The sequence below is a fragment of the Myxocyprinus asiaticus genome, chromosome 3, assembly GCF_019703515.2.
Source record: "Myxocyprinus asiaticus isolate MX2 ecotype Aquarium Trade chromosome 3, UBuf_Myxa_2, whole genome shotgun sequence".
Classification (NCBI taxonomy): Eukaryota; Metazoa; Chordata; class Actinopteri; order Cypriniformes; family Catostomidae; genus Myxocyprinus; species Myxocyprinus asiaticus.
In genome coordinates, this window is record NC_059346.1 from 46,017,740 (window position 1) to 46,044,765 (window position 27,026).

At 37.5% G+C, this 27,026-nt stretch overlaps 1 protein-coding gene across 1 annotated transcript in view; it reads left to right on the plus strand.

Moving 5' to 3' along the window:
* LOC127419336 (collagen alpha-1(XXVII) chain B-like) overlaps positions 1-27,026 on the plus strand; it is a 131,430-nt gene that overhangs the window by 37,116 nt on the left and 67,288 nt on the right. The window contains exons 10-19 of the mRNA XM_051660691.1: positions 1,960-2,004; positions 3,546-3,599; positions 13,833-13,877; positions 20,066-20,119; positions 24,439-24,483; positions 24,973-25,026; positions 25,463-25,507; positions 26,511-26,564; positions 26,748-26,801; positions 26,939-26,992. Coding sequence (XP_051516651.1) covers positions 1,960-2,004; positions 3,546-3,599; positions 13,833-13,877; positions 20,066-20,119; positions 24,439-24,483; positions 24,973-25,026; positions 25,463-25,507; positions 26,511-26,564; positions 26,748-26,801; positions 26,939-26,992 — 504 coding nt within the window. The remainder of the gene's footprint in view (positions 1-1,959; positions 2,005-3,545; positions 3,600-13,832; positions 13,878-20,065; positions 20,120-24,438; positions 24,484-24,972; positions 25,027-25,462; positions 25,508-26,510; positions 26,565-26,747; positions 26,802-26,938; positions 26,993-27,026) is intronic.

Genomic DNA, 27,026 nt, shown 5'->3' on the forward strand with positions numbered 1-27,026 from the left:
ATACTTGGAAATGTAGTCCATGAACAAGGGGAAAACTAAACAGTCACTGAAACTGAACTGAAGGTGAGGGAAAAAACACAAGGCAGTTTGTGACACATTTACTTGGCCAAGTTCTCACAAGTTGGCACATCTGAGTGTGTTTAATGTTTGCTTATACTAAAACTTTTGGCAGTTGTTGTGATAATTTTTTTTTAGCATTTCTCCAGAGTTGTTTAGTTTAAAAGTTAAAATTGTCCTCCAAAAACCTTATAAGACTTTACTGTAGCTTCAGTAGTACATATTGAGTGGCGCTAGATCAAGTAGTTTGCTACCTGCCACCTGCTCATAAACTTCTCCAATATGCTCCTCAGGATTATGCCATTTTATTGCCATTTTATTGGTTGTGTATTCTTCCACAGCATCCTCTTGAAGTTAGAGTACAAATAACAACTTTTGTCACTCCTTGATTTAAGTGAAATATATTTGGAACATGTTTTATGCAACACTTATACCAACTAAGAAATACCAGTTATCATTAGAAAGAGGATGCTTTGTTGATTTTTTTTTTTTTTTTGTCTGTCATAAGTACATTTGCCACCATATATGGTTTAATCAAATAACAATGCAGCATGTCCTTTATAAAATTTTGTTTTGGTCTCTAAATTTGCCACTGAAGTCTTTGTTTTCCAATTCAAATTATGTAGACACAATTAGGGGTATAATTTCTCACGGTTCGGTTTGTACCACGGTTTTAGGGTAACTGATTCGGTATGGTCTGGTATTTGCAATTTTGGGATTTTGTAGTAATATTTTTTTTTTCTTAAGTAAAAACACTCTCTGGTAAACACTTCAACAGGTTTGCACTTAATAAAAATCATGGTTTTACTTCAGTAACCGTAGATTAATCATGGTATTTATAGTAAAATCATAGTAACCACAAAATCAACATGGTTACTGTTATGGTTACTATATGGAAACCACAGTATTACTGTTGTAAAACCATGGTTAATTGTATCAAAATCATGATTTCTGCTAAGAAAACCATGGTGACAGCAGTCATGGTTATTACAGTCATGGTTACTACAGTATTACTATAGTTAGACCTTAACTAAAAAAAAAAAAAAAAACAATTCTCTAGTTACTAAATTAACATTTGAACTTAATACTTGCACTGTTATGCTACATGCATCAACATTAAGTACATTTCAAACTCAACTAAACATATTTTCAACATTCGGAAGCTGTACACCACTAGGCCTATATAAGGAACCTTGCTATTATATGAGAAGCTCGAGTTTTTTTAATCATCCACGGAAATCCCATATCCTTAACAACGGAGTGGGGCAAAATAACACCCCAAGTGCTTTAGTTATTGTTTCATTGTTCGAATTAGCACTGAGTGCTTGCTTAAAAATGGAAGGGAGTGTGTGCGCAATTTCGGGTCACGCTCTATCTTTCCCTGGCTGATGTCGCCTTAAATGATTAATTATATATCGATGTGTTACCAGTATATGACTCTCTCGTCGAGCAATGTCTGAAAACAGTGCCTGTTGTGTAAAACATTTTTGAAAAGAAAATGTTCCCAGACAGGAGATTTGAATAATGCAGGGGGCTTCTTTATCAGCGGCTCGTTTTCTCTGCTTGGCGCTTGCCATTTTCAACTACACACAATGTGTGCAGAACTGTAATGTCATCAAGCTGACCCACCTGAAACACAGGCGGAGTGTATCCATTTACAGATCCATTCAGGTGCATCAGCGGAGGTTGTAACTGTGTGTCTATTTGACACTTTGTTTTCTTCGCCAAACCTCGTGCTCCAGATGCGTCATTAAACTTGAAGTGAACCGCGGTGCCAATGCTTACTGAACAGGGGGTGGCGAACCATACGGTTCGCTTTTTTACAGAGAACCGTTACACCCCTACACACAATATTTTTATTATTATTGGTATAAAAAATATTTCATTGTTTGTGTTTTATAGGGTTTGCCGGGGCCTATAGGAAATATGGGACCAAAGGGAGTACGGGTAAGAAACTCTCAAAATTCCCTATGTAAATGCATTGTCGTGATTGTGTCCCAGGTATGTCAATTGAAATTAATTGTATTTTGGATATAAATTGATCATCATGTTTTGGCTAAATCCAGTGTAAGATGAGTTTGGTCTTTATTGTGATGTTTGCCATGGAAAACCTTGGCATTCCATACAGTATGTTAGACTTTTGCTCTTCCTACTGATAAATAGTATTTTCTTAATAGTGAATGAGGTTTTATGTTCAGGAAGTTGTGTAAGGGCTGCTACATTTTTTTATGTTGGAATCTTGTTTTCCAGTTTGGGTTTTCTGGAAACTCTGAAAAGCACCAGAAGAGGAAATGGTTGTAGACATTTAAGAATCAGTTACTGGTAGCTGTTTTTATTATAAAACCTCAGAACGTAAGCTCTGAAAGTATACAGTTGTCAAGAGATTTGTCAGCTGGGTTTTACATTATAATTCCACTTTTTATAATTCCACAAGTTTAAAACCATTTTGGTCTTGTAAAGTATGTGGCAGCAGTTTACATCCATAGTTTTTTTCCTCGTCTTATTGTATTCTTTTGTATTATTGTGTTCTCTCCTTTAGTGCCAGAAAAGGCCTTTTTCTTTTTTTGCAATTTAGTACAAAATCATATTTCTAAATACTTTTAAAAACATCAAACAGTAATTTAACATTTTAAGGTTTTAACATAGTTCCTTGTTGCTTTAGTACATCATGAAGCAGTGGTTCTCAACTGTTTTTGATTAAGGCCCCAGATTATACATTGGACATCAAGTGGTGAGCCAAAACTGTACCAGTTTTTTGTCGTACAAAAGTGAAAATAAAATTCCCCTTAATATAAAACATTATTAACAATACAATGAACTGCATAGGCCCAAACATTATGCAAAATTAGATACACATAATTATATACTTATAAAATTATATGTAATAAAATTATATAATTGAATACTTATTTAATGTAGTCTAGGTCATATTTTCTTTTACCTTGTATAGTTTTGTTTATGGTTTTCAAGGATAATGTCATTTCATGCAACCTCCATATTGGCATCTGCTTAATTGCCAATTTATTTTGCTATTCTAAATACGCACAATTATATAGTCAGCTGTATTTAAAAAAAAATTCCCCTGCTGTCCGCAACCTCATCAAACCCATTTTGGGTCGCAACTTACTAGTTGAGAACCACTGTCATAAAGTGAATCATCTCATCATGTTTGTTTTTTGTCTTTTTCCCTCCATGATTTTATTGTGTGTTGTATCTGTACTAACCTTGTGACCCCAGCGTTAGCCATCCTGCTGAATGCCAGTGTGATCCCTGGTGTGAGGGTATGTGCCCTTGGACTACATCGTGGAAGCCAGCACCATGCAGTCCATGGGCATATACACTTGCCTCAAGGCCTAGATCTTCACAGAGCGACCACTGTCCTCAAAAGACATTTGCAAGTCAGCATACAGTTTAGTTAGGGATCCAATGACCATACATTCTAAAGTGTCTCTGTTTGTCTCTTGTCCCCTTACACTCCCCTGTTTTAGGGCTTCATTGGAATTCCAGGCGTCTTTGGTCTCCCCGGACCTGATGGAGAAAGAGTGAGTTTGCTGGAGCTGCTGTACATATTATTAAAGTAATAGTTTATTAAAGGGAGGAAAACACTAAAAAGCCATCATGGAAGTATCATAAAAGTCTTCTGAATCCATGTGAGCAGTTTGTGTGTGGAAAAGACTGAAATTTAAGTAATTCGCTTGAACTAATGCAAATACCAATATTTTTTCTGCCAAAGAGTAAATAACAACAGAATTGTGTTCATAATTTGTTCAAATGACAGTTTAGGGTGAACTACTTCTTTAAGAACTGTTATTTATTAAGTATAGATTTGTGCATTAAAAAAGGTCCAGCTGTGTTTCTTTAGAGTTTTACTACATCCTTGTGGCATGATGGATACATATAGTCTTGGTTTTAGTTGCCCCTAGAGGAAATACTAATGAAGGAAAGCCCGCACCCATGCACATGTGCCATACATGTATTGCTTTGCATCATAATGGTGGCTTGTAAATCCAAAGAATTGTTTTGAATTGGAAGTCTGATGAAAGGGGCCACACTCCACTAAAACCACAGAGATGTCCCTGCAATACAGTAGTTAGTCTCAGTTCTCACAATATTTGCTCAGGAACCTCAAGCTGACACATTCTGGCCTGCAATACTGTGTGGAAATAGCAATAAAGGCCCTCCACAGCAGGAATACTGCCTGCTGAGGATTAGCCAGATCATGTCTCCTATTTTCAGGCCCAGAGGGACAGAGTTCACAACGGTCTGAGAGACCTTTTGTGCACAGGAGAATAGAGAAGAAAGACCTTTTAGCATCCACATATAAGCTCTGTTTCAAAACCTATGAGCTACCTCGCCGCCTACTGCCTACAAGGCAGCTGCCTTCTAAGTCTAGTGTAAAAACATCAAGATGCAGCACAATGGTCTAAGACATCAGTCTAGTGCATGTTTACATAGAAAAACAATTGAAAAATAGAGCAGACGGACAGAAAAACGACCGTTCACACCAAATGACCCATTGGTGTGAACAACCCTTAAGCCAAGTCATAAGTGGCTGATTTTGAAAGCTATACATGAGCAGCAATTCCACATGCAATACAAATAATGCTCTGCATTGAGAGACTTGAATTGCAATTGATTTCAATAGAGTTTGACATTAGCATATTGCTGAGCTAACAACATAATATTCTAAAAATACATAGCTCACAAAAAGAATGGGTACAATAATCCATTTGTAACTATAGATGGGAATAGTGAGGTATTTAACGATTCCAGTTGCTGATTCTGATTGCTCTCAACAATGCCGGTTTCTGAATGGTGCCATTAGTGATACATTTAGGCCACATTCACACTAATCCACTAATTCAGTTTTCCGTCTCCTAACGTCATCATATTCCAAAGTATGTGGCTATGGAGAGCGTTTTCAAAAGTCTCCTTTTTCAGTACCATTCAAGTGTGGATGAGAGCCGTAAACATAGTGAAATTAATGTATTTTCAAATTAAAACTTATTAGTGTGAACCAGAGATTATTTAGCAGAGACGGGCCACTTCTATTAAAATGAATGGGAGAAATTGGAATGCTCAACCAAGAAGCTCTGAGCGCCCAACGGTCAACGGATGTAGAAAGGAAGTCCCGCCTTACAGTTAAAAGAGCCAGTCATCTTTTAGATACAGACATAACCTGTCAATCAACTCTAGATTGCGCATGCACATTAGCTATACAAGCCGGGAAAATATATATATATATATATATATATATATATATATATATATATATATATATTTAACATAATATGAGGTAAAGAATCACAATTTATGATTCCAGTATTGTCAGATTTTATTGCTGATTTAAAATATGTTCTTTGATCGTAATCTTGACCAACCGTTTTTGAGATTTTGATCTTTCTCTATTCAAGTAGACAGCAGCTGCACTGTCATGACTGGAAATATTCTCCCGAGAGCGTTCCAAAGATGGCTGACAGTGGACTGACTCGCTAGAAAAACTTTGGTGTGAACTTAGTACATTGAGGAAGAAATATTTGGAAATAAGAAATTAAAATTTTCTTGGATTTACTGCCCTCAGCAGCCTGTTAACCAAATTATAATTTTAGATTTTAACAGAGCAGATTCTTGCAAATGGTGATAACACCGATAACATTTTTCATTAAAGGTGCACTCAGTAACTTTTGTCTTTGTGTCATCTTGGACTTACACTGACACCTAGCAGCTTGCATGCAGCATCATTTAAAATCAATAGTTTTCAGTTTCAGATGTCATTGTAGAAATTTAGTTTTCACAGTCAGCCATGATTAATTTAATCAATGAGTGAAAGTGTCAAATAACAGGGTGATTACTGAGATTAAGCGAGTAGCATGCAGCTGGTCGTGTGATTCTAACATGGCAGCCCCCATGTATGGACCCTCTCCATGTAGAATTAGGGTGCTTTCACACGTGGTTCGATTGCTTGGACCGAACCCGAGTTTGCTTCCTCCCCCTCCTGCTGCCCGGGCTGGTCTGTGTTCACATCATATTATTTGGGTCCGAACCGTGGCCCAATTACATTATCAACATGCGTACAAGCGGCAGCTGTTTAAGGCATGTGATCGGTAAAGGACTAAAAAGCAGGAAAAGTTGCAGAGCAAAGACAGCGACACCCCCCTGACAACTGCTTTGATCTGTGACATTTTTTTAAACCTGTTGCATTTCTAGCCAACATTTGGGAATACACCCACTAGAGGCTGCTCGCTCACGTAGAGCTGACTGAACCGGACAATGCAGACTATTTTTGTAAAAAGCAGCATTTTGGGGTCATTTCAGTTAGGGATGTGCGCAATGACTAATTTCACTAAAGTTTAAATGGATATTTTGTAGTCAGCTATTCTAAAAAGAAACCAGCAGAAAACAGTCAAAATAATATTATAAAAAAAGAAAACATTGTGTGAATATGCGACCCATTTGAAATACTTCATTGATTCCAATAGCCAAATCCAATACTAAATGCCAATGATCAAGGGCATATTTGTGACATATTGCCTTTCATTGTACATTAAAAAAAAGCATTCGCGGAATCAACATTTGCCAATATAGGCATATTTGTTGAAAACAATTAAACGAATAGGCAGTGGAGGTCCAATAAGAGAAAACGTAATAGCCTGGTGAATGAAAATCACCAAGTTACCAAACATATTAAAACAGTCAGCACACTGTTGAAAATAATTGACAGATAAACCAAGTCTAAAAAATGAGCTGAAAAGTTATGCTTATTTTGCGATGTGCATTTTGATCTACTACAAAAAATGACAGCTGTTCGATAAAGAAAGTTAAAACAGTTACGATGTAAAAAAACATAAAAAAAAGCTAGTATAGAAAAACAAGCCTATGAGAAACATAGAAACAATATTGCCCTAAAATATGGCATCCACTCACAGAATAAAATATATTTACTAATTAAAACAGCCAGCACTTCTTTGAAAAGTAGCCTACTTGATGAACTGACAGAGTAAAAAAAATGTGTGGAAAACATAGGCATACTATACATAGCCTACAAAAGCCATTTACTACTAACTCAGAGCATACATTTTTGTTGAGCGAAATAAACATATGAACCCGGTCCGGTGAAAGACAGGACCTGACTCACCTGAGGCGATTAATCCCTGCAGCTGAAAAAGCCAGCCCGGCTGGATCAGAAGTTGCAGGGAGGCACAGATTTAAGAGAATTCCAGTGTGAAAACATTCATACTGATACAGTAGCATCTTGCATGGTATAAGCTATGTCTGTATAATCACAGAGATGAGAGTGTCAACTGCAATTTTTATGCTATTTAGCTGTGCTGATTAATTATGAAGTAAGTATTAAACGTGCATATGCTGTATCTGGGATTATTAGAAAAAATGTACTGGACTATCTAAATACAACAGATCTGGTTACATTAGCAAGCCAGTAATCCTTCAGTACACTCTTGAATTAAAAATATAGACAATCTTTTCACATTATGTAATTATATTTGTCCCTCAGGAAAATATGTTCGAAAACGCGGGGCTCAACACAATTTTCCCCATTCACTCTGCTCAAATCACAAAATTACTTCTTGTCCTTTTCTAATTTTTCTAATCAGAAGAAATCATACTAATTGTTTCTCATGCATCAGTCCAAACGCAACAGCCAGCGTTAGATGATGTTTTTAAGCACGCCTTACATTTTCTGGTGTCTTCTCAATGACCAACATCCACTTCAAACACATGGTGAACTTTAGAAACAATGAGTTAAAGGGTTCACAGGCTGGACAGTGCAGATTCACTGGCTTTTTACCAACATGTCAGTTTGCACGGGATAAGAATAGGGGTTATTTTTACAGAGCGTTTGATATGTAAAATACACTATTATCTTCACCGGTGCGGGAAAGTCCGGAAAATTACTAACATGACCGATTAGCACAGGATTAAAATCAATGAGAAGCTCTGGTAATTAAGCTGTTACATTACCCCATGTCCCCATATAAAGTAACCCCATTCAAATAGGGCAGAGAACAAGGCTATTTTTTTTTTTTTAAGTAGCCTACAAGGCATTGTTTGTGCACTTGTTATTTGCGGCATGAAACATTAGGTCGTATGCCAATATGATGAGGGATTTTTTTGTGCCTGATGCAAAAAAAAAAAACACAAAAAAGGAATATTGACCAAAAAATTATGTCTAATAGCTTCCTCATTTCATGTGATGACTTTTGAACTTGAGCTTTGGAGTTGAGCGATCGCACATGAGCGAATATTTGAGCAGAGCGTCAACTTGCTCCACTCCCCTCTGTCCAGAAGAATCACATCCCTGTTTTTACCATTAGGTTTACCTCTAGGTAACAACTCGAGAAGACGTCACTGTGTTAAGTGAAGTATTAAAGTTTGTCTCTTTGGATTTACCACGAAAACTTGCCATGCACAGAACAACACTTGTGTTTGTCTCCCGTGGATGCACTGAATGTGCAATGATGTGATGAATATTAGCGTTTGTCTGCCGTGAGCCTGCAGATGTGTTGGTTGAGATGTGAAGAATGTGAGCTGCTCTCTGAAGGTGGTGTATTTGGACACAAGCAAGTATGAGAAATGCATTGTACCAAAATAATTGTGATTGCGAGCCTGCAAAGACGCAAATTATACGTCATCACAAGCAGTTCACTTCCGCGATTTGGTACGATTGCGTTTATATCAGCAACGAACCATACCAGAGTTCAAATGAACCGTATCCCAGACCATCTCTGCAAGCATACCCGGGTGCGGTTCACGGGTGCTCACCCGAGTTCGGAAAACAGCGTTCACATTATCCAAATGAACTGAACTCTGACATCATTTGAACCAAGGTTATAATAGTTTTACATTTTTTATTTAGTTTTATTTCTATTTTGTTTTAAATTTTTTGGTCCAGTTTAGTTTAGTTTTCTTTTTTGTTTGTAAGTTCTTTGTTAGTTTTTGTTTCGTTTGTTAGTTATTTATTATTTTTAATTTAATTTTTAAATATTTTATAGTTTAGTTTTAGTTTTTCATTATATTTAGTTTTTATTTTAGTTTTTTATATCAAGTGATACATAGAATGGGGAAAACAGGCGTTTGTGGTGGGGGGGGTGGAGAAAGTTAGTATAAATTACTGGATATCATATTGTTTCTGTTCTCTTTGTTTTAACATCATGAATTGGCAACACAACGTACACTCATTCGAATAAAGGTTCAAATGTGTCATAATTGAAGTCCCAGACACAGCTAGCGCGTTTTCTATAGGGTGACCAGATTTTGAAAGTCTCAAGCTGGGACACCTGGGGGGTTTGCGATTTTTATATATATATATATATATATATATATATATATATATATATATATATATATATATATATATATATATATGCATGTATCACTAACTGTATACTGTGTGTATATATACACTGGCGGCCAAAAGTTTGAAATAATGTACAGATTTTGCTGTTTCGGAAGGAAATTGGTACTTTAATTCACCAAAGTGTCATTCAACTGATCACAAAGTATAGTCAGGACATTACTGATGTAAAAAACAGCACCATTACTATTTGAAAAAAGTAATTTTTGATCAAATCTAGACAGGCCCCATTTCCAGCAGCCATCTCTCCAACACCTTATCCTTGAGTAATCATGCTAAATTGCTAATTTGGTACTAGAAAATCACTTGCCATTATATCAAACACAGTTGAAAGCTTTTTGGTTCATTAAATGAAGCTTAACATTGTCTTTGTGTTTGTTTTTGAGTTACCACAGTATGCAATAAACTGGCATGTCTTAAGTTCAATATTAGGTCAAAAATGGAAAAAAACAAACAGCTTTCTCTAGAAACTCTTCAGTCAATCATTGTTTTGAGGAATGAAGGCTATACAATGCTTGAAATTGCCATAAAACCGAAGATTTCATACAAAGGTGTACACTACAGTCTTCAAAGACAAAGGACAACTGACTCTAACAAGGACAGAAAGAGATGTGGAAGGCCAATGTTTTTCACATTTAAAAAAAAATATAGCTGTATGAATATGACCTACAATCTCTTATTTAACACTTTGGCCATGGGAAAGTGAACATTTACAGCAAAATATTTAAATTCCATTTTCACGTGCTGTGCAAAGAAACAGGTCGGCTTCTTTCAGCTTGTTGAGCATTTCTAATTTTCATTGGATGATGACAGAGAGCGCCTAGCGCGTGAGTCATTGTCATGGTAACCAGATTCTGAGCGGATTGTAAAACTAGAATGAAAGTATCGTTAAATCATCGTGCAATGCAGTAAAATATCTTCCCTTCCCTGCAATCAATATCAGACACGATACCAAGAAGGACGTTGAGGATATTTAATTTCAAAGAAAAAAATCAGTGACATAATTAAATTTTTTAGAGAAATGACGGGACACCGGGACTCACCTCGTAAAACCGGGACCGACTTCTAGTCACCCAAGTTTTCCCACCAGCATCTCTCCATGAGGTACTGTAGTGATTCTTCCCTCCCGCTCTGTCTTTGCTAATGTAATGAGGGCAATAGACCATCTGCTTGTGCTGTCGCTGCCATGGCATCTTCATGTTAAGGTGATAGCGGGTTTAAAAACTTATCGCAACAAAAAAAAAAGAAAACACTTTTTTTGTCTTTTTTTTCTTTTTTTTTTACGATTATTTTTTAGTTTAGTTTTTTCAGAGCCATGAAAATGTAGTTTAGTTTAAATTTTTGTAATTGTTTATTTTTATTTCAGTTTCAGTTTTTTTTTTACATTTAGTTTTCGTTTTAGTTTACGATAATAACCTTGATTTGAACTCGGGTGCGCACCAAAAGTGCTGTTGTGAAAGCACCCTGGGCATGTTTGCTGCAGTCCGAATGTGAGTGCGATTGTTCCCGGTGTAATGGATCAATTGGACTGCGGTAAAGTTGGTTTCATATTAACACATTTTGAGTTCTTTTGTCAATAGTTTTCTAATAATGGATGTAATATGATCAGTGTTTGTAAATTGTAATAACTGGCATGTATGACAGTCAGCTACAACTAATTTAATCAAACAAAATATGCGATCATCGATTTTGTTTTGTCATCTTTTCTCCGAATCACCACCGAACGTATGTCGGATAAGTTAGGGACCATCTATAAAGTGTGCAGTGTTTTTTTTAATTATTTGTTTGTGACCAGCATGTGATGAAATCACCTTTGTTTGATTCCGGACGCTGATCAGTGTGCGTTATAATTTCTTTATCGTATGCCTTTCCTGTACTGACAATCTTCTTGTTACATATACTGTTCATTTTCATGCAACCTTAATGCACTTTTCGATCATTTCAACCATTGTATTACTAGTTGAGTGGATGTTGAATATTGAATTTGTGGATGTTTAAGGTTGAATACCTCAGACATATTGGTCTGCTTTAGAAATATAAACCTTTATTGATTTTTTTATTTTAATAAATAAAAAGTGAGTATCTTCTTCATTGTTGTACAGGTTAATAGGTATTAATAGCTAGTAATACTAATATTAAAAAGCAATTCACGTCATTATACTCCTCAAAATATTTGTATATTTAAACAAACTTTTGTATAATTATAATTTCAATACATTTTAAGTCGTGGGACAGTGTTGAAAAAGACTGAATACGTTATGAAACACAGTGCATTGTCTGTTAAGATATGATGACATTTTGAAAATTTTACTAGAGAATGATTGAAAAGAATGAACAAATTATTAATGTTTCCTTCAGAGCATAGATTACTAGAACTTTATTTTGCACCAGTCACACCAAAATGTCAATACCTTTTTAGTGGTTGGACACAGTTCTTCAAAACAAATTGAACAATTTTAAGGACCCTCTACAGGATATACACTACACAGTTTAGTTTGGTAATTGCAATGTCTACTAGGCACCACAGAGTTTTCTAAGGATTTGAGTTTAATACTTTCTAAATGGTTGAACCAATTACTCTAAAACAAGCTGGAAAACCATCTGGGTAACCTAAAGGACATGCTATCTCTTCATTACACGATATTTGGTTCAAATCTTCAATGTCTAGAAGCATTGTTTAGTGTTGACTTGTTCAATGGCACTAGATACAGTTCAATAGATGTTGAAAGGAGGGACAGACTGCTCCAAAACAAGTTGGAAACCCTATATGACATTCTACATCACTTCATTTTTAAAATTTTTGCTTCAAATTTTCAATATACCACAATATTTAACACAATATACGTGCGTTTTTAGCAGATTCGTTCAATGTCAATTGCCAAGGAGCCAAGAAAAGACATTTTGCACATCATAAAAAATGTTGGTATCATCATTAGCCCGCTTTGTATGATCTGAGTCAGTTTCAATGAATTTGACACAGTTTAAGAGCGATTTTAACATAGTTTCAGAGGGTAACATGATTGACCATGTTAACGTGGGACATTGGTTTGAATGGGAACCGGCGATTACACTTGTCAGAGCAGTAAATCACATGTGGAAGTCTTTTATTTGCAACACTAAAGCATATGTAAAAGGCACCTTACCTTTTCTGTGTTCCACAATGTTTCCCTGACACTCATGCACATGTGTTTTTTTTTGTTTTTTTTTTGTTTTTTGTGCAACTGATGATGTCATCATGCTTAAATCGACAAAAACACATGTGCAAGTCATTTTACTGCCTGAACAAGTTCGGACCTGAGTACAGGTTGCTTTCTCACTAACTTGAACCGCACCACAGTTCCATTGCAACCGAGCGCAGACAACCTCCTACAGGTATTCTTGGGTTCGGTACCGCGGTCCGCTCCCTGTTCCGCAAAACAGCTTTCACATTACCAACTTTTTATGCAAACTGTGCTCTGTTTCGGACTAAACTGCCAGTGTGAAGCCCCCTAAAACAGCTTTTATAAGGTGACTGATATGACTGGAGTCTTCATTATAATGAGAGTGGTCATGATTTCCCACATATATTGCAAAATTACAATTCATGTCTTTAGGAGTTAAAAATGTTTAATGAAGAAAAAATTACTGATTGCACCTTTAAAATATTTTGATTATTTTTTTTTTATATATAAAATATTATTTGTTAAGCTGCAATAAAACTCATAAAATGTTAACTTTAATTACTCATTATCAAGTCAACAACTATCCAGTTATTATTCCAATTTAAGTCTCACAAGCCTTACGTACACATAACAGGTGAAATTCTTGTTTTATTTGGAGTTGGACATGGAAAAATATATGACTTGTGTTTCAGTACGTTTTTGTTTAACTAAAAAAAAGGCTAATAAAAGTAATTGGTTCGATAAGATGCGCTATATGTTTTGCGGTGTAGATTCAAAAGAATTGACTCATAAGTCATTCGTTCGGGAATCATAATACACTAGTTCGCACTGTACATATTTATAGAAAACTATTTTTATCTATACTATTCAGTATTGAATGAAATATAAAAGTACCTTTTTTATAATCTTCATTTTTCTCACCTCGTCCGCCATCTTGGATATATTTTTACACTGAGTGTGTCAGTTAAATGCTGGGATTGTCTTTTGCACAACATGCATGCAATGCTCCCTTAGAGGTATCTTAGAAAGAAGCATAATTTAGGATGCCTGCCTTCTGGAACAGCTTTTGCATTAGGAGCGTGCCAATGATGCCTTTAAATGCTGTCTGCTCACTAGGTTATGGCACAAAGCAAGACTGTTACATCCATTGGGATTGTTAATAATTGTTTTTCTCTTGCTGTCTTCTTTCTGTCTCTCACAACCTGTCTCTTCTGTCTTTCCTCTCTGCTGTCTACTCTTAGGGTTTACCTGGTGTTCCTGGGAAGAAGGGCAAGATGGGTAGGCCGGTAAAGTTTTCTCTCACCATCCTTTCTAGACAACCTTCTGTGAATTAATTGTGTCCAATGATTTGTAACCTTTTCACACTGTTTAACAAAGTAGATGTTTGAGAGTGTTTCTGTTTGCTTTGAGTTTATGGCCCCCATTATCTAAAGCCATAAAGCTTTACAGCAGCCTAAAGTGATTCAAAAACACCATGTCTTGGCAACCATGTACGTACTGTATGTAACTGTAGGTTACATGAAGCATGGCTGTAAATCACTCATCGTAGTGCTACCGACAAAAATCTTAATGGGTGGCAACTGGCAAGTTTTATTTTTGTACTTCTGTTACACCCCACTTTTATTTACTTTGTTCCAAGACATTGAAAAGGAAAGTGAGTTGCAAGATCCCATGGCTGCGATTCTCAGTTCTCAGCGTTCCCCCTTTGTGAATAAGAGAACTGGTTTTCAGGGACGGAAATATACAATTTTAATAGCAGAAATTGTTGTTGTTGTGCTGTGATGAGTTTTCCTTATTTATGTCTACATTTTTGTAAATATTTTACATCTGTGATTTTCTACAGATTTAATTTTGTTTAACCTCTCTCTTAAAAATTAAATGTCAATCATGAATTCCACAATATTTGAATTCCACAATACTTGAGCAAGAGGAAACAAATCAACTGAAACCAAGAGAAACTAAACTCTAAACAATAAGAATTTTTTTTTCTTCTGTTTTGGCCAGGGAAAGGATACGTATAGTACCAAATTACCCCAAATTGTTCAAGTAGCTCTGTACCATCTCTATATCCACAATAACCCAAATGACTTTGGCATTTAAAAAGAACTTAACTGGTCTTTAAGGACTTTAAGAACTCATCATTTCCTTAAACAACTAGCAATTATGTGTAGTTCTTTCTAGATTTGAAGCACAAAAGTGGTGCCAAGCACAGATTCATCTGTTCTCAATAAAAAAAATTATAATTCTGCAATGCATTTTGATAGAGAGCACATGTAAGTATTCGTCATATTCCTCAGCCATTACTTGATGTTTGCATTGTGTTCCTCAAAAAAAAGATCTCCACGAAGTGCAAGTTTGGCCCTTTGACAAGCACACGATCAGCACACTGCAGAGTGTGACGTAGCTCTTGTCCTCTTATATAATGTAACAGTAGATGGAGGAGAAACAGCGCTGTCAGCGAATCCCTAGCGGTCCTCCTCTCTCGCAGCTCCTGGCTGTTGCCAGCGCAAGGAAACACTCAGCCATGGAATTTCCTGAAGGGCTGACAGAGACGTGAACTGATCTTGTTTCTCTGACTCGGCATCATAATCTGTTGTACAGTCTTTCTTTAAAAGAAAAAAAAACTTCAGTTCAGTGGCCCCATTCTCACATATTATTACTTCTTGTATATTTACTGTTTTTCTCACTTGCTTGTAAATGATTAACAAATTAAACTTAAAAGAAAAGTATATCCAAAAATTACAATTCTGTCATTATTTACTGATATGTTGTTCCAAACCTGCATGACTTTGTTTCTTATGCAAAACACATTTTAATTAACATCCCGGTCTGTCTTCTCAATATAGTGACATTTGATAGAGATTCGCTTTCAAATCCTAAAAAAAGCCCCTAAAAGTATCTTACAAGTAGTTGTTATTGCAAGACTTTTGAAGGCATAAGATTTTGGTTTTGGTGAGAAACAAGGCATGCCACTATGAATGAGCTTTTCTCATGTGCTCATAAACAGACGTCAAGATTTTCTCTGAAAATTACTTGAAATTTATGCCTTAGACTTACAATATTATGGACGAGCTTCACAAGTCTTTGTATAGAGCAATACATCTAAATATGCACCAACAGTTTTTAAAGTATGCTCAGTTGTGTTAATCATTGCTTTGCATGCACAAATTCCTGTACTTTTTTTATGATTAGCAATCCTACTAAAAAGCTGCACATTATTTTTTGTGACAATGAAGAGTTGAAACATAATTACCACCTGCCTAGTATGCTGTTGGTACTCCGCCTGCTGCCAAAACAGCGCCGACCTGCCGAGGCTTGGACTCTACAAGACCCCTGAAGGTGTCCTGTAGTATCTGGCACCAAGACATTAGTAGCAGATCCTTCAAGTCCTTTAAGTTGCATGGTGGAGCTGCCATGGATCAGACTTGTTGGTCTAGCATATCCCCAGATCTCAATCTGATTGAACATCTGTTGAACTCTTCATCATGTTCCTCAAACCATCCCTGAACAATGTGTGCAGAGTGGCAGGGCACATTATCCTGCTGAAAGAGGCCACTGCCATCAGGGAATACCATTGCCATGAAGGGGTGGATCTGGTCTGCAACAATATTTAGGTAGATGGCACATGTCAAATTGATGTCCACATGAATGGCCAGACCCAGGGTTTCCCAGCAGAACATTGCCCAGAGCATCACTCTCCCTCCATTAGCTTGTCATCTTCCCACAGCACGTCATGGTGCCATCATTTCTCCAGGTAAAAACCATCATTAAAATTTTCTGTGACTTGTGCCACAGTAGACCTTCTGTCGGTTCGGACCAGACGGGATAGCCTTCGTTGCCAACGCGCATAGATGAGCCTTGGGTGCCCAACTCCCTGTCACCGGTTTGTGGTTTGTCCCTCCTCAGACCACTGTCAGTAGGTACTCACCACTGCTGACCGGTAGAACCCCACAAGCCTCGCCATTTCAGAGATGCTCTGGACCAGTCATCTGGCTGTAACAATTTGTCCCTTGTCAAAGATGCTCAGGTCTTTACTCCTGCCCATTTCTCCTGCATTCAACACGTTGACTATGAGAAATGATTGTTTGCTTACCATCTAATCTACCCAGAACTAGACATGTGGCCTTATTAGGAGATGATCAACATTATTCTCTTCACTTGTGAGTGGTCATTATCGGCTCATCAATGTATGTGCCCATTTAAAGTGCCCTATATAGGAATGACAATTTTGTAAAAATGTATCACTCTCAATAGTTGATTGTTGATTTTTTGTACAACTAACAAAAACAGGATAAAGGCAGATTGTCATTGGCATAGTATAAGAGGGCCTTCACACCATCCGTGTTTTTGCATCCGTCCACTCTGTTTATTTGTTTTCCTATGCAAACATGCTAGACAGAAATTTTTGACCATTGTGCCATGTTTCACTGTTTTGTCAGCGTCATATTCAGGAGCATTGTGTTTTCTAGACGAATTTTAAATGCTAAAAACACGTCTTGAGAGACCTGATTTCCACTCTTTTCTTGGCACTGGGTCTGCTTTTTTTAGCGCAAGGATGCACTTGTTTGAACGATCACTAAGATAACTCTGATGTAAAAATGCAAATTGAGAAGAAGGATAGTCTGGAAGAATAAGACTGAATAAGAATTGCCGACTAATGTGCCAATGCAAAAGCAAAAATATAATGCAAGAATACAGTGTTTTAACATAGTAATCAGATATATACACTATATTGCCAAAAGTATTCGGTCACCCATCCAAATAATTGAATTCAGGTGTTCCAATCACTTCCATGGCCACAGGTGTATAAAATGAAGCACCTAGGCATGCAGACTGCTTCTACAAACATTTGTGAAAGAATGGGCCGCTCTCAGGAGCTCAGTGAATTCCAGCGTGGTACTGTGATAGGATGCCACCTGTGCAACAAGTCCAGTCGTGAAATTTTCTCGCTACTAAATATTCCACAGTCAACTGTCAGTGGTATTATAACAAAGTGAAAGCGATTGGGAATGACAGCAACTCAGCCACGAAGTGGTAGGCCACGTAAAATGACAGAGCGGGGTCAGCGGATGCTGAGGCGCATAGTGCACAGAGATTGCCAACTTTCTGCAGAGTCAATCGCTACAGACCTCCAAAGTTCATGTGGCCTTCAGATTAGCTCAAGAACAGTGCGTAGAGAGCTTCATGGAATGGGTTTCCATGGCCGAGCAGCTGCATCCAAGCCATACATCACCAAGTGCAATGCAAAGCGTCGGATGCAGTGGTGTAAAGCACGCCGCCACTAGACTCTAGAGCAGTGGAGACGCGTTCTCTGGAGTGACGAATCACGCTTCTCCATCTGGCAATCTGATGGACGAGTCTGGGTTTGGCGGTTGCCAGGAGAACGGTACTTGTCTGACTGCATTGTGCCAACTGTGAAGTTTGGTGGAGGGGGATTATGGTGTGGGGTTGTTTTTCAGGAGCTGGGCTTGGCCCCTTAGTTCCAGTGAAAGGAACTCTGAATGCTTCAGCATACCAAGAGATTTTGGACAATTCCATGCTCCCAACTTTGTGGGAACAGTTTGGGGATGGCCCCTTCCTGTTCCAACATGACTGCGCACCAGTGCACAAAGCAAGGTCCATAAAGACATGGATGAGCGAGTTTGGTGTGGAAGAACTTGACTGGCCTGCACAGAGTCCTGCCCTCAACCCGATAGAGCACCTTTGGGATGAATTAGAGCGAAAACTGCGAGCCAGGCCTTCTCGTCCAACATCAGAGTCTGACCTCACAAATGCGCTTCTGGAAGAATGGTCAAAAATTCCCATAAACACACTCCTAAACCTTGTGGAAAGCCTTCCCAGAAGAGTTGAAGCTGTTATAGCTGCAAAGGGTGGGCCGATGTCATATTAAACCCTATGGATTAAGAATGAGATGTCACTTAAGTTCATATGTGTCTAAAGGCAGATGAGCGAATACTTTTGGCAATATAGTGTATCTAGTCATAACTGCACTTAAATAATATAATAATAATAATAATAATAATAATGCAAAAGCATTCATTTTATTTGTTTTACTCACACAATGATAAAATAATTTTCTCTCTGGCCACTGGAACACCAAACCTCTGCTTATGTGAGATAGTTATGGACTACCCTATGATCGATGTTGCGTCGCGACGCCTTGAGGCTGTTTACACTAGACGCGTCAAAGCGAACATTCTAAACCATTTATTTGTCTTGCTGGCAGGAGTAGCGCCAGCATGTGCAATGCAAAATAGAATGGTGCATCCGTTAACAAGGCGCAATGCGATGGACGCATCCAGTGTAGACAGCATCACTGAATGTAATAGAAGTGATTTGATTTTGTTGCATCGTGCCGCACCGCTCATGTCTGGTGTAGATAGGGTGTTACTGGTTAGAACTCCTAATTCCTATTGCTTCTTTTCTGTGGCATGCAAACCACAGGAGACCATTTAATATCCCTTGTAATGATTAATAATTAGAGAAAAGTGGTTCTGGTGCCACAAAGGTTTGAGCAGGATTACAGTGAAGGGCCAGTTCTTGCCATGTGGGCACTGGAAACTGCAAAGTACAAATGGTATCTGCCCTGAATCTAAGTGTGGTTTCTCTATAGCTGCTTTTCCACCATCGGGCTGAATGGTTCTCATTGCAAATCCATGCCAGTTTGAATGGTTATGGTTTCTTTTATGAGTGTGGTGCTGCGAAATCAGGATTAGAATGTACATAGCAAATACGTAAGTTGGTGATGACTTAAGACATAAATGTTGGAGCGATTGCCCTTTGGAGGATGATCACATATTCCAGTTTTTAGAAAAAAAAATGTATGGTTTCTACTAAAGCACAGGAAAAACATGGCTCATGTTGCAAAAAGGAAAGCAAAGCGAAAAAGGTGAGAGGTTTATCATCATATGCCGAGGGGTTGTGTATGCCACTGGACACAAACAAACAGAAAGGTTAAAGCTCCCAGACTAGCTAAAAAGAACATTTATTTAAAATATACTATGAGTAATATGTTGATATGTTATATGAGTTTAAATGAGCTAGTCAGCATAATCTACCTCCCTGACGAAAAAGGCATGTAGAAATGTTTTTAACTATACTAGATAAATCATCATCATAAAATCATACATTAAACATACACTTATTTTTATTAACTTACATTATTTCATCCAGATATTAGCAAACTTGGCGAGCTACCTAGAAACAACTGAGTTATCTTAGCACTGGCAAATTGACAATTGTGAGTCGCCACATACTTAAGCCATTTCACCAGCAGGGTTGAGCTTGTTTAGCTAATCGTTCTGAGAAATCCGTGCAAAAACAGTTTGTAATCGTTCCGCACCTAACGTTGCTCAAGTGGAAATGCTGCTGAAACCGTTCCCCACCATGCTCAGAACCGTTCGGCCCAGTGGTGGAAAAGCACTAAGTGGCTTGCTCTACTAAACTCTACTGTCTCTCACATGTGTGTGCTCAGGGCTTTTCAGGAGATTTCGGGGAGCGTGGACCACCAGGACCCGACGGAAACCCAGTAAGTAGAGCTACATCAACTATGTGGCCGACTGCCATTGAGGGGGAACTTTAAACAAATGCCTCTAATGCTCATTATTTTTCTTTATAGTGTTGTGAATTCATAGCGAATTCATAGCGTTGTTTCGGCTTAGATGCTTGGGGTTATGTTTACAATAAGGTTTAAAAAGAGGATTGCCACACACAAGGATAAATGTTCACCGGATGAAAAAACAGCCAAACACGTTGCAACAGTCAAAAATATCTGTCTATTGTGTCTACATACAGTAGTCCACATAGGAAAACTATTGAAAAACAGGATCAAGGAGACTTCTGCACTCTGGAAATGTCTTACAAAAAATACTGGTTCTTGAACAAATATTTTTTGTTTTCCGAAGCAGGATTATTATAGGTTTACAATTGTTTTTACTTTGTATTTTTACTGATTTTTTTAATTTATATATTTCTATTTATTTTTGATTTTTATTTAATTTGGTTATTTAGTTTAGTTTCAGTTTAACCAATAAAGTTTTTATTTTTATTTAATTTAAATTAATTAAAAAAGAAGTAATCACCATGCTCTCCTAGCTGATCCAGGTGCTATGACCAAATTATTGAGTCCATGCAACAGAAACAAAAGGAAGATCTGCACTCTGGAAATGTCTTACAAAAAATATTTGTTCAAGAACCAGTATTTTTTGTAAGACATTTCCAGAGTGCAGAACTTCCTTTTGTTTCTCTTTCATTTAAATTAAAAATGTTTCATTTAGTTTTAGTTTTCTGAATATCAGAAGTCTCCTTGATCCTGTTTTTCAGTTGTTTTCTTATGTGAACTACTATTATGTAGACACACTAGACAGATATTTTTGACTGTTGCACTGTGTCTGGCTGTTTCTTCATCGTCTTTCACAGGAGTTCCATGTTTTTAAGACGCCGCTTCAACTTCAACTGCTAAAAACACACCTCAAAACACCTGTGTTCTACTCTATTTGTGGCGCTGTATCTAGCTTTTTTTGGCGCAAGGACACATTTGGTGTTAACGGCCCCTAAGATGGCTCTGAATTGGCATGTAAAAATGAAGAGCGAGATAAGAGTAGACTGTGGCGGTACAATCTTGAAGTGCCAGTCTTGTAATTATGGTTTTGTAAAAATGTATTTTAGTTCAGTTTAAGTTTTTCCAGTTAAGTTAATATTTCATTTAAATTTAAAGTTTAGTTTTAGATTTCTCAAGATCTGAAGTCTCCCTGGCCTCTGCATGCCCTCTTGCTGTCTGTCATACACTGTCATGCACACATGGTTATACAACCTGACCGGGCAACTCAAACCACTGTAATAAATGCCTTCGATTTTTGCCACCGCAGTAACATATACAAGCCAGTTAGGCATCCAGTGTGTACTGCTCAGCATTGATTCATGAAAAACTGGTAATAGGGAAATCATCTGTCACTACTGGAATCTTCAGCAGGAATCTGTTTTTGCCATTACAGGGGTTGCTTCACTTATGATTGTTTTACCACATTTCCTTTTCCCTTAAATTACCCAATATTTTGTCCTTTCTCTTTTTTTTTATGTTTCCATATCCCAATGTTTTAGTGGTCACTTATTATGAGTCTTGACATAAGACATAATTGTGAAATATTAGTTATGCAATACATTTATTTTGTCAATAAGCAAAGCCACATTTTACTATCTTTTTAGTGGTGCTTAAGGCAAGCATTACAATTGTTATTGCTCGTACTTAGTTAAAGATTTGACAAATCCCTAACCCTAATTACTAATCTTTGGTGTGTAATTCGTCCTGCACCATTTGTGCTATGGACATGAATGATACTTCAAATTGTGTGACTTTTCTAAGCAATCAGACCATGATTTTCACTGTTTCTTGTGGACAATAAAACAGGTGGAAAAAAACCCCCAAAGACGTACAAAGAGGAACCCAAGCCGTATATAGGGACCAAAATACCATAGAAAGTTGTGGGGTGAACTCTTGATTTCAGCCAGTAAGCAGCCACCTAGCAACCAATCAGAACACCCTGTAAAAATGCATTAAAAAAACTCCTTAGCATCCACGTAGCAATGCTCTTGCAACCACCCAGAACACCAAATAGAAAAGCATTAAAAAGTACTCAAAATGCCTTAGCAACCACTTAGCAGTCAACTAGCAACCAACCACAACACCCCATATAAATACACTAAAACAACTCGGAATGCCTTAGCAACCACATAGCAACGCCCTTGCAACTAACCAGAACACCCTCTGAGACTCCTAGCAACCACCCAGAAAACCCCATATAAACACACTAAAAACACTCAGGACATAGCAAAACTCTACCAACCACCCAGAATACCCTCTGAACCACCTAGCAACCATTCAGAACCCAGTAAGTTGAGCTTCAACAACCATTAGGCCAGAACCATTATGGGAACTTTAAACAATCTCTTCTAATGCTTATTTTTCATCTTTAAAATGTTGTGAATTTAGAGAATTGTTGCACAATAAAACAACACAGAAAGCCTTAGTAACCACATAGCAAAACCCTTGCAAACACCTAGAACACCCTTGGAGCCACCTAGCAACCACCCAGAACACCCCATAGTAACACACTAAAAACCACTCAGAATGCTTAGCAACCACATAGCAATGAACTGACAACCACCCAGAACACCCCAAATAAGTGCAATGAAAACCACGTAGTACACCTTAGCAACCACATAGAAATGACCTAGCAACTTCCAAGAACACCCCAAACCAGTGCAATAAAAACCATGTAGTACACCTTAGCAACCACATAGCAATGCCCTAGCAACCACCCAGAACACCCTTGGAACAACCTAGCAACCACCAATGGTACCCCGTAGAAACACACTAAAAACCTCTCAGAATGCTTAGCAACCACATAGCAATGCCCTGGCAACCACCCAGAACACCCCAAACCAGTGCAATAAAAACCATGTAGTACACCTAAGCAACCACATAGCAATGCCCTGGCAACCACCCAGAACACCCCAAACCAGTGCAATAAAAACCATGTAGTACACCTAAGCAACCTCATAGCAACACCCTGGCAACCACCCAGAACACCCCAAAAAAGTGCAATAAAACAACAATCGTACACCTTAGCTACCACAGAGCAACACCCTAGCAACCTTCCTAGAACAACCTTGGAGCAACCTAGCAACCACCTAGAATACCCCCTAGAAACACACTAAAAACTACTCAGAATGTTTAGCAACCACATAGCAACACCCTGGCAACCTCCCAGAATACCCCACAGAAAAACACTGAAAACCACTCAAAGCACATTTGGGAGATTCCAGGGTTGGGAGAGTTACTTTGAAAATGTATTCCACTATAGATTACAGAATACATGCTGTAAAATGTAATTTGTAACATAATCCATTAGATACTCAAGGTCAGTAATGTAATCTAAATACTTTGGATTGCTTCTTCAGCACTGGTAGATTTTTTTTCACTTGTTTTGACTACACAAAATGTGCCAGTAGAGTAAGACAAAATGAAAAAAAATATATATATATATATATATATATATATATATATATATATATATATATATATATATATATATATATATATATCTTCTAAATTGCTTCTAAAACAAGATAAAGCAAATTTACATTGCATACCCTAGCATTGTGGCAGAATTTTGCACAGACAAGCACCATCTGTTTTTTTTATTTTTTTTATGGACTCAACAAAACAGCTTCAGTAAGGAGTCTATTGCTCTCAACTCAGTTCAAATACACAAGCATGTGAACTAATTGTATGTCCTTGCTACTTCACAGCATGTATAATAAGACCACACTTAAGCTGTCCATAACTGAGTTCTCTTTCTGGCAGTAGTTTAGTGCTAGCTTGGCTGCCTGACCACCTCAACTCTCTGTTGCATTGTAACCCTAACCACATCACACAGGGAGAGGACACGCTCTCTTCTCTTTCTCAATACCCTTCTTTAATCAGTGGTCACTCGGCAAGAGCAGTCAACCATGTAAAATCTATCTACTCCCTTTCAAAAGAACAAGGAGAGCGAAACTACACAGGGGATTTTTTTGGACTGCTAGTGAGGGAGGAAGTAGGTCTTACAGCAGGTAGCAGCCAGCAAGTCACGCCACACAACAAAACCTCTCTCTGTGCTCCACAGCGGCTCTCTTTCATTGGCTTACTGAAGGGGCCATAGATTAGCCTGCCATCAGGGTACAAAGGTTTCACCCCCTTCTTTTTTCCTTCTCTCAGCACAGGTCTGTTGTGGCAACACTTGAGCAGTCTCCTCAGAGAGACTGTTGTACATGTAATGCTCAATATCTGCTCTCGTTTTCTCATAGGGGGAGATGGGTGCCCCAGGACCTGTTGGTATCCCTGGTCTTATTGTGAGTAAACCAACATTGTATGATTGACATATTTACCTTCTAGCTTGCTTTCTTTTCTGACCATACGTCTCAATCACCATCTGTATATACCTATTTGTGTGTAAAACTTGTATGCTGATGTTTTTACACAGATATCAATTCATAAGTAGGTTTGCTTTTAAAATTTAGGATATCATTTAAAACCAGCTCAAACATGGAATGTGCTAAGCCGAAATGTTTTTATACATGTGCATTTACAGGCACATGCAACCTCATTTAGGATGAACCAGATTCATGATTCACATTCATCAATGTTAGACATTGTTGTGAATACGGGTGAAATTTTCACATGAACCTTTTCTCTGCATAAGTAAGAACACTTACAGAATTATTAGTGAATGAGACCCCATGATGCCTCTGTCTTCCTATTAATATTATATAGTATATAAGAGCTTTTCATTAATAATATGTGCATATTTTTATTGTGTATGTGTCTTTGTATAATGGCAGGGTGATATGGGCCCAGTTGGAAATATGGGTCTTCCTGGGCCAGCGGGACTGAAGGTGATTACTCTGAAATTGTTATGACCAAATTAATTAGTTATTCACATAAGCACAATTATTAGGGTTAGGGTTGAAAACCTCTAGAGTTAGGGTCGGTGTACAGTAGTTTGACTAAAACAGCAAAGGTCTGGGGTTCATTGAAGCCTAAACTGGCCAAGAACTGACACTTACACAGGAAGAACTGTCTGACTGACACATTAAGCAATCAATCACAGTAGGTTTTGTCATTATGTGCCATCTAAGAGATATAATATCATGATAAAGACCCAATTTTACCAAATTTATATGGCTACTTTTCATAACAGCAAATAAAAAAGAGAAAGCTATTTACTAAGGGATTAATTCAGTTTGCCTTAAGGAATGATCTCAGTTCATAAAACAATGAGCAATTGGACTGGTCCTTTGTATTAACTTCTGTCTCTCTGGTGTAATGCAGGGTGTGCAAGGAAACCCAGGAGAACCTGGACTGAAAGGTGATAAGGTGATTTGAATACCCTTCCTTAGCTTTTGGTTTTTTCTGTATTTGATTGCAACACAGAATAGCACCAATAGGAATAATGAGTAGGGTCAATTCAGGTAAATTGGGCCATATTTTGAATTGAGATGACTGGCCCAATTTACCAGAATTCACCCTATATAACACATGCAATATGTTAAAGTCTTTAAAGTCAACATGGAATAGAAAAGGTGTAAACAATCCAAAAATCAAAATACTGCATCATTTACTTACCGTCTTGTTGATTCAAACCCATATGACTTTCCTTTTTTCATGGAATAAATGGAGAATGTCTAGGCGGAATGTTAGGAAATGAAAGCCACAATCCCCATTCACTTTCAGTGTATAAGAAAAATAGCTGCATCAACATTCTTAAAAATTTTTTCTCTTGTGTTTGATGGGGGAAAAAAAAAAAATTCAGATGGGTTTGTAACAACATGGGTGAGTAAATGATACATTTTCATTTATAGGTGAACTATCCTATTAATGCATGTTACTGGTCTTATTGTGAATGATTCGTTCAGTATTGCAAAAAAATAATAAAATAAAATAAAACACTCCTCTTTAACAACTACTGTTTCATACTGAGACAACTGTTCATTATCCAATTAATTCCAGATAGTTAAAATCATCACATTACAAAACTAAATGGGTTACACTGTTTTATGTTGACTTTAATATCAGGGCAGAATGGTGAAGGGTTAAACAGTGGAGTGCTCGACTTACAGTACAATGTCTGCCCTACTGCTATGCAGCCTTTCTGTCTGCCCTCTAGATACAGTGGGTGCTGACAGGCCTAAACTGAAATGTTCTATTTTGTTGCCAGGCAAGATATTCTGAAGGCTTTTTTCTGAACAGCTGTTTTCACCTCCATGTGTACAACTTAACTTCATCCATATTTTAACATCATCATAGGTATCTTGAGAACTTGACTAATGTTGTGATTGAACTTCCTGAGAGAATGATTTTTTGTTGTCTGTGTTGACAGGGTGAAGATGGGTTGCCAGGAGAACCTGGGGAACCTGGATTTCAAGGTGACAAGGTATTTTGTCTCACAGCTTTTCCTTTCATTTATTCAGTCACAGTCTACATGATGCCTTTTTTTTGTGTGTGTGCATGTGTTTGTACCTGTGTGTATGTGTTTAAATTCAAAACCACCAAGCGGGAGTTTTTTCTTTTTTTTTCCTCCAGAATAACTGTGATGGTAATTAATTGCATTTTTCAGGGTATTCAAGGCTCACCAGGTTTACCAGGAATTCGAGGAAAGCCAGGGCCACAGGTTAATTTATAATTTTTTTTTTTAAGTTATGTACTGTTTAGCAGGCATGAAAGATTTACTGTGGCCATGAATCTTCAGCACTGACTTAAAAAATAAATCAATTTATAAGTAAACTTTTTGTACTCTCATTCTTTTAGGGGAAGCCTGGAGATCGTGGTCCAGATGGTTTGCCAGGCCCACCTGGCCCTGAGGTAATTGTGCTAATTTAAAACCACTACAATTAGA